The 9,297-nt window shown below is 39.0% G+C and overlaps 1 protein-coding gene across 1 annotated transcript; it reads right to left on the bottom strand.

Moving 5' to 3' along the window:
• Positions 1-244: 244 nt before the first annotated feature.
• On the bottom strand, positions 245-2,378 carry LOC110619015. Its single transcript, XM_021762272.1, has 2 exons — positions 929-2,378; positions 245-786 (listed from the first exon to the last, which is right to left on the bottom strand). The coding sequence occupies exons 1-2, from the start codon at positions 2,376-2,378 to the stop codon at positions 245-247; spliced, it is 1,992 nt and encodes a 663-aa protein (XP_021617964.1).
• Positions 2,379-9,297: the final 6,919 nt, after the last annotated feature.

Genomic DNA, 9,297 nt, shown 5'->3' with positions numbered 1-9,297 from the left:
ACACCACCATCATCATTACGTGGAAGCCGTCGATGTCTTATAGAAATATGTGACTCAAAATAGTAAGCACAAAAAGAAGATGCTTCTTCTACCAAGTATGCATTAGCAATTGATCCTTCAACTTTGGCTTTATTTTTAATATTCTTCTTTAAAATTCCATTGTACATGTATTACATAATTAATTAGCATACAAATAAAGCATATTAAATAATTGATACTTTGAGAAAGCAGCAATGATTAATTATTACCGCTCATAAGGATACATCCAACGATATTGCATAGGACCCCCAATGCGAGCTTCATATGCAAGATGAACCGGAAGATGTTCCATCGAGTCGAAGAAACCAGGAGGAAATATTCGCTCCAATTTGCATAGTATAACCGGAATGTCCTCTTCAAGCCTTAGCATATCTTCCTCCCGTAAGATCATACTCGTTAGTTGCTTAAAGAAAATACTTAGCTCGGTAATCGCTTCCCATACTCTCATTGGTAACAATTCACGAAAAGCAATAGGCAACAACCTTTGCATGAAAATATGACAATCGTGACTTTTCATTTCAAATAATCTGTACTTGTTCATGTCGACACATAGAGCCATGTTAGACATATAACCATCAGGAAATCTGAGTCCCTTCATCCATTCACAAATAACTTGTTTTGCCAGTTTGTCCAATACATATATTGCTTTTGGATACCTGCCAGTTTCTGCATTAATCTCCAACTCAGGCCGCTGACATATTTCCCTCATATCTTCTTTTGCTTTTGCATTATCTTTTGTTTTACCCTCTATATTCATAATGGTATTGAACAAGTTATCAAAAAAAATTCTTTTCAATATGCATTACATCAAGGTTGTGTCTAATAAGCAAGGAACTCCAATAAGGTAAATCTCAGAATATGTTATGTTTCCTCCATCCACATGTCTTACTAATAATAGCATTAACATCTGAACCTGGATCTGTCACTCTCATTAATCCAAGACTCTTTATCTCATGCAAAATTTCCTCTCCAGTCCTTACTGGAGGTGCATGTTCAATTACAACTTTATTTTTTCTAAACCATGATTTATTCTTCCGCCATGGATGGTTGTGGTTCAAAAATTTGCGATCATTGTCAAACCAACATTTTTTGCCACCTCTTGGCAAAGTAAATGCATCAGCGTTATCCATACAATATGGGCATGCAAGCCTTCCTGCAGTGCTCCAATCAGAAAGCATGGCAAAAGCAGGAAAGTCACTAATGGTCCATAGCAAAGCAACCCGCATGAGAAAATTTTGCTTCTTATCCACATCATATGTCTCAACCCCCATGTTCCATAATTGTTTTAGTTCTTCGATTAAGGGTTGTAAGAATATATCAATTTTAAATTTAGGATTATTTGGGCCTGGAACTATAACAGTGAGAAATATATATTTTGACTTCATACACAGCCATGGCGGAAGATTATACGGTGTCAGAATGATGGGCCAAGATGAGTACTGTTGGCTAGATTGTCCAAATGGTTGGAATCCGTCAGTAGACAATCCAAGCATCACATTCCTTATCTCTGATCCAAATAATGGATAACATGCATTAAAGTGTTTCCATGCAAGAGAATCAAATGGATGATGCATAACCCCTTCCTCATATTCATGTTCAGCATGCCATCTCATATGGGGTGCTGTTGCGTCTGATGCATAAAGCCGTTGTAACCTTGGAGTGAGAGAAAAGTAATACATCTTCTTATATGGTTTCTGAACAACTTGCTTTGTCAAGCTGTTTACCGTGCGTTTATATCCAGGAAGCTGGCAAAACTTGCATTCTTGTAACTCACTGTCACCAGACCAATATATCATGCAATTATTTCTGCAACAATCAATTTTTTCCACTGGTAGACCCAAACCCTCAATTAACTTTTTTGTTTTGTAAAAATTATCTGGAAGCACATTATCTTCGGGTAGAACTTCTTTCTCAAACTCGAAAATCTGATCAAAACATTTTACAGAGGAATGATGCTCCGATTTCATGTTCATCAAACGTGCCACAGCAAACAGTTTTGTGTGAATATTGCATCCTGGCCATAACTCTTTATTTGTTGCTTGTAACATTTCATATAACCTTTGTGCCTCAGCACTAGGTGCCTCAGCACTAGGTGCCTCCTCCATGAATTCAATTTGAGGCGATAAACCAAACCCTTCAAGTACCATTTCATGGTATCGGCCATTAGTCCCAGTTTGAAAATCATTTTCCATGATAGTTTCAGACAATTGCACACTAGAGGTTCCTTGATCATCCCAACATTCACCATATGCTGTCCACCTGTAGTAATTAGCATTTTTCATCACATGATATCGTACATCGTCCACACTTAGGAATTTGCGATTCGAACACCTTCTCATACTACAAGGACATCATATATTCATACCATCCATACATTCAAGATGGGTTGAAACAAATTGTATGAACTCCTCTAAACCGTTTAAAAATTCGATATTCAACAACCCATCCTTGAGCCTATTATACATTCACTGTCGATTGGCATTCATTTTTCTACACAAGATATATATAGTAAAAATATATAAATTAAATTCAGAGAAATGGGAGAAGGAATTAAAGTAAATTGAGGTAATTTTGATTATGATTTTAATTTTAATTTTAATTACAGTCAATCAGTCAAGTATTGTTGTGCACAATAGTAGCTCAGAGTCCACTTGCAGCAAGTGCCGTTGTGCATAGTGCACTGGCTGTAAGTGCATTACTGGGCAGCAAGTGCAACAAAAGCAAACTGCAGTTGCTGGGCAGCATGTGCACCTTGCTGCTGCGCTTGCAGCAAGTGCAGTGATGCATTGCATAGCATTGCTGCACAACAGATGCTTGCTGCTGCACTTGCAGCAAGTGCAGTGCTGCATAGCATGTGCACATTGCTGCTGCACTTACAGCAAGTGCAGTGCTACATAGCATGTGCACATTGCTGCTGCACTGCACATCAATGCTGCACTTGCTGATGCTTGCTGCTACACTTGCTGGATCTTGCTGCTGTACTTGCAGCAAGTGCACTGCTGCATAGCAGATGCTTGCTGCTGCACAGCATGTGCACCTTGCTGCTGCACTGCACGTCATTGCTGCACAATAGATGCTTGCTGTTGCACTTGCAGCAGGTGCACTGCTGCATAGCAGATGCTTGCTGCTGCACTTGCTGTAAGTGCAGCACTGCACCTTGCTGCCAGCTCTTGCAACTATAATTGTTTTTAAATTATGGAAGGAGTTGATAAAAAATGGGGATGAGAAAATGAGGACTATAGGTCCCTTAGTTGCTGAAACAACAAGTAATGATAAATTTTGGGATGAAATTAGAAAATATAATAGCTATTACTAAGCCATTATATTTATTGATTAAGTTTAGTGATAGTGAAGGTCCAAAATTAAGAGAAATTTAAGAAAAAATGGATAGCATGCTTGTAGAATTAAAGGATATAATGAGAGGTAATAAGCATGAAGATAGTTATGATCAAATGGAAGCTATTGTGTTAGAAAGGTGGGGGAAGATGAAATTCCAATGCATTGTCTGGGTTTTGCTCTCACACTAAGATTTTATGATCACTACTACTTAGAAATACTAGCACCCAGAGGACTACCTAGAAGGGCCCCACAAAGAAGTTACTTTAGGTGTCATGGATGCTTTTGGAAGGATAGCCGAAAATGGGACAGAACAAAAGCTTCTACATGAACAATTTCCAATTTTTCACATGAAGAAAGGGATAGTCAGCATGGCAGCAGCTCAAACTGATGTTGTAACAATGGACTTAATCAATTGGTGGTCAACATGTGGGTCTGAAACTCCAGAATTGGCAAAGGTAGCAAAAGTGGTATTATCTCAACCAATTAGTAGCTCTTCGGCTGGAAGGAATTGGAGTACACACTCTTATAATCACAGTGTTAAAAGAAACAGGTTGAACTGTACTAGAACTGACAAGTTCGTATTTATTCACTTAAATATTCGCCTTCAATCTCGCTTCTTTAAAAGTTATGAGAAGGACCTTATAAAAGGTGGAATATAGATCTAAAAAATTCATATTTGGAGGATTCAGCTATAAAATTAGAGGATATGGGATGAAGAGCATTAGATAATGATGATTTTGATGACACAAAGATATTGAACAAGATGGGCATGACTACACCAGAAAATCATCAAATGCAGGAGAAAGCAAGCCAAAAAAGCAAAGAAGGAATTGAAATTAATTCTAGCATCCTATTGTTGTTTCTTTTTTTTTACAATAATTATTTATGGACTCTTTTAACTTTTAGCTTTGTTTTTTTTTTCTAGTGTCTTAATACATATTGCGTTTGAAATTTTATTTTGAGTTGTGGAATACAAATATGTTTGGTATTTGAACTTTATTTTATTTTCCATTTTGCTAATACCTAATGTTATTTTTTATATTAATCCAATATTAATGTTTTAGGGGTTGAATTTCTAAAATTATTAAAATTAAATATAAAATTAACATAAAATAAACTATTGTAAAAGATGTAAAGTTTAAAGATTATCAATTTATACTCAACGAACCCAAGATACTATTTCAACATACCACGTCCCCAAAAAGCGAACTAAGCCTACCCCCAAAGTACCCCATAAATAACCACGTAGCAAATTGCATATCCATTCCTGTATAATTTTGATTATAGAAATTTGTTTTTCATTTGAAATATAGTTAAAAACAAAATTTTAGTATAAATTTGAACAATGGAAAATAATTTGAATGGAATATATTGATTTAAGTGTTCTTAGTTTTCCAATCTCCATGTTGAAAACTGACACATGTAAAAATGGAAATCAGTTTTCCAGTTTTCTACAAAAACTTTGCAAACTACCCGAGTTTTTCAAAAGTGAGCAAGCCCTTTATATTTTGCAAATCAGTTAAGCTTTGTTTTTATTTATTTAGACAATCATTAAAAGATTTTATTATTTACAAATTCACAGCAAGCTTTGTTGTTCATTGCTAAAAAGCTTGACTTTCTAACTAGAGAAAGCTGGGATAAAACATAATCATCACCATATGTAGCTAGTTCTAGAATGAAAACAAGTTGTTTAGGCAGCACAACACGCATCACAAATGCCTATAGCCAAGTCTAATGCACTTACAGAAATTCAACAATCAAGAGTACAAAAATTCAACAATCAACAGCAAATCACAAATATTTACTTACCTTCTACAGTTGACTCAAGCTCAACAGCACACAGTGGCACTGGCAGGCAGTGATGTACGACACAACCGAGGGCTGGAGGCGCGAGAGGCACTCTTAGTCCCAAAGTCTGGTCCATGGACTGTGAAAGGCTCAAGACTGGAGGCGCGACACAGAGACTTGGAGAGGACTGAGGGCTGTGGAAGCACGACCAACTTGCCGACGGCCCGACGATGCGTGGAGAGCCGATAGAGAGTGACGGCCGATGCCGATGATTGCGTGGAAAGAGAGACTAAAGATCGATAGAGGATTGAGGTGAGGACTGAGGAGTCAGCTCGTAGAGTCGCGCAGCCGCAGCTTAATGAAAAGCGAAGAGCTGAAAGTTAATCGACGATGGTGAATCAGTCCAGTCGATAGGAGAGTGGAGGCACAGGCGTGAGAATCTCGCGGCGAGATGTGTGCATCGCTCTACTCAGAAAGAGACTGGAGGCTGGACAGTGGATGGTGGAAGCGCCGTTGGAAGTGGATGGAGCACAGAGGTGAGCACAGAGGATGGAGCACTGGCGGCACGCACGTAGCTAGAAAATTGTTTTAGATTTAGGGCAGGGAAGGGAAGGGAATTAGGGAACTATTGAAACAACATAGTATAAGGTACCAAAACGACGTCGTTTCGCTAATAAATAATTTAATGACCAAAAGAATTAGTCGCTATTTGGTTTCTAATATTCCCGCTCAAAAATGGTCGCAATTTCGTCGCAAAAATGGTCGCAAATATCTCGCGCCACTTATTCCCGCTAAACTTAGTGATGATTAAATATTTGATAGCTAAATAGCAACCAAATAACGATCAATTTTTGGTCATTGAGCTCTTTGTTGAATAAAAAAATCATTTTATTCAGGTAGTAGCAGAATGGTCGCTGATTGGCTGTTATATAGCAACAAAAAATTTTAGTCGTTAATTTTGGTCGCAATTTCACAGTTTTTTTGTAGTGTAATAATAAGAATAATGACATGGTTTATAATAATTCATGCATCAAGCATATTTTATAAAACCATTTAGGTATAAAGATAAACTGAAAATCTCTTTTCTTATAGGATCATTCGACCTTTTCATGAATTTTATTACTCTATATTATTCAGGGCAATTTCATATAAATGTATTAGTATATTATTGCCCGTGATCGTCTATCATGTATATAATTTGTAGAAATTTATGAGACTCATTAATATTTCATGACTCAAGCTATTAGTCCTTCAATTCATGAATCATTAAATATATCTTCACTCCTACAACTTTTGATAGGATAGTATAAGTAGATAACAGTATTGTAAATGGTATGGCACAGTGTGCCGAAACGATAAGGCTCATAAGTTAGAACGGTAGAGCTCATAAGCCAATAACTATATGGCACATCATGTACTAAAAAGATAGGGTCCAAAGACTAAAATTATAATGCTAGCAATTGTAACGACTCGAAAATCGGACCGCTACCAGCGCTAGGATCCAGGTCGGCTTAAGGTCGCCGGGACCCGTAGCAAGCCTGACATACAACCTGTAAACCTGTTTAATCCCATACATGATCAACACCATACATAAAAATTTTAAAACTTTAGCTTTCATACATTCATCCTTTCATTCTTTTACCAAACTCAACCTGTACATGCATTATACATAGTCATAATCATAAACATTGACCCCTCTGTGGGATCTCATCAGTGCCCCAATGGGCGATATAACATATGTTGAGTTGGTTTACATGAACATCATAAAACATCTAAGATCATGTATTAAAAGGGATAACAACATTCTATAGTCAAGCACACCTCTATCATCCATAAGCCTCATTACATTACATGTCTATACTGTACTTTTACATAACATCATATTCATTTATCATGTCCACACTAGCTATTACATAGACAAGACTTCATTACTCTTGCTGACCTCCTGATCTACCCTGTACCTGCAAACCTGGGGGTTAAGGGAGAGGGGTGAGCTACTAGAGCCCAGTGAGCAGAATAATAAAAACATTACATTAACATTTCATACTTTCATGGAATGCATCACATCACAAACATATCACATCAAGGATGAACTTGTCACCAGTAGCCCTCTACATATCCAATAGTGCCAGAACGTAGAATGGGTCCTGGTCTTTCTCTTACATAGCATAACATAACATTTCAATGTGCCAGAACGTAGAATGGGTCCTGGTCTTTCTCTTACATAGTGCCAGCGAACTTAGAATGGGTCCCACTGATCTTACATTCTGTACCGTACATATCACATCGTCACATCATAGATCGAAGGCTATGGATCATCCAACGTTCATCCACATCAACAACAATAAAGTATGCAATACAACATATTCGTGAATTCTAATGCAAACAACCTAATATATCTCATGGCATTAATGATGCGTGAATCATGCTAAAATGTCCATTATTTGTTTTAAAACGTAATGAGTTATTCCACTCACCTTTGGATAGCTCTGACCAGACACTGGAGCAGCTGACTCACTGTTGGGGTCCACGGTTCCTCGGCTCCGAACCTACACAGGTGGACTCAAATGAGGGACCAAACATACATGAACATAACTCTAAACTACTCCCCAAAAACCCCCTAGAACATCATGAAACAATCATAGAAAAACATGCAAAGGAGGGCTGGACAGGGCACTTTCGGCGGCAGGTTCGGCGGCCGAAAGTCCCTCTAGAGCCGAAAGTCAGGCAGGTTCGGCGGCCGAAACTCCCAGACAGAGACGAAACTCATAGATGTTCGGCGGCCGAAACTGCCCTCCAGAGACGAAAGTCCTCTTTCGGGGGCAGGCTTCGGCAGCCGAAGGTTGCCTCCACAAGCGGGTTCGGCGGCCGAACCTGAGTTTCTCCAAAGTGGCAAAAACTCAGCTCCAACATGCACAAACGCCTCCCAAACTTTCAAACATGCAAAAACCTATTCTACAACACTCCAAACATACACAATCAAGCATACAAGTTCATAGGGGTCTCAAACTAGCCTAAACCCCAACTATAACACATCAAACATACCCACATTGCTCATGAACACACATTTAACCCATAAACTCAAAATAACCTAAACATGCATTTCTACTCCATAACTTGTATAGAACTTGTTTAAAACACATTATAAGCTAGAGATCGACTCTTACCTCTTGAAGATTGAGAGTAGAGGTGATCTAACTTGGAGTTGGAAGAGATTTAGCTCCTTGGGTCTCCAAGCTCAAAACTTGTTCTTTTGCTGAAAAATCTTCAAAACAAAGTGAAAACTAGTGAAAATCGTGAAAGATTTGAAGAAAGAAACTCAAGATCGGTAAGGGGCGGCGGAGAGCTCACCTTGGCCGAAAATGGGGGAAAAGCTCGCCCGTTTTCGGCTAAGGGACCCCTTTATAGGTGGCTGGCCAGGCCACATTCGGGAGCTGAACGTGCCTCCGCATGCATGCCATGTTCGGCGGCCGAACATGAGGTTCGGCAGCCGAACCTGGACTTCCCTCACTTATGCTTTCGGAGGCCTAAAAGCGCTCCCAAAGGCATGCATGTTCAGCGGCCGAACCTGAGTTTTCCTCCAAGGCTATTTTCATGCAAAAACTCATTTCTTTCTTGATTAAAAATATAAAACACATTAAAACACTTTATAAAAACATGGTGTTACCCTTCTAGAGGTCTCTGACACCCGAGATTCCACCGGACGGTAGGAATTCCGATACCGGAGTCTAGCCGGGTATTACATTCTCCCCACCTTAAGAACATTCATCCCCCGAATGTTCCTCAACTAGTACAAGCAAGGCATAACACACATCATACACATAAAACACACATAAAACTAACCTCAGAAGAGATAAGGATACTGCTGGAGCATGGACTCCCGTGTCTCCCAATTGCATTCTTCCAAATTGTGGTGGTTCCACAGGACTTTCACCATCGGGATTTCCTTATTTCTCAGCTTCCTGATCTGGGTGTCTATGATCCGTACTGGCTGCTCAACATAAGTGAGATCTTCTCGGATCTCCACATTAGGCTCACTAAGAACCTTGCCCGGATCCGACACAAACTTCCTCAACATGGAAACATGGAAAACCGGATGGATTCTTTCCATTGAAGCAGGTAAATCCAGCT

The sequence above is a fragment of the Manihot esculenta genome, chromosome 7 (genome assembly GCF_001659605.2).
Source record: "Manihot esculenta cultivar AM560-2 chromosome 7, M.esculenta_v8, whole genome shotgun sequence".
In the NCBI taxonomy this organism is placed as follows: Eukaryota; Viridiplantae; Streptophyta; class Magnoliopsida; order Malpighiales; family Euphorbiaceae; genus Manihot; species Manihot esculenta.
Note: the sequence above shows the minus strand (reverse complement) of the source record. Positions and strands in the feature narration are given on the sequence as shown.

Bases quoted from the DNA above. Each gene is read 5' to 3' on its own strand.
- LOC110619015 (XM_021762272.1), bottom strand. From the start codon at position 2,378: ATGAGAAGGTGTTCGAATCGCAAATTCCTAAGTGTGGACGATGTACGA. The intron at 787-928 runs GTAAGACATGTG...TTATGAATATAG, and splicing joins AGATGTTAATGCTATTATTA to AGGGTAAAACAAAAGATAAT.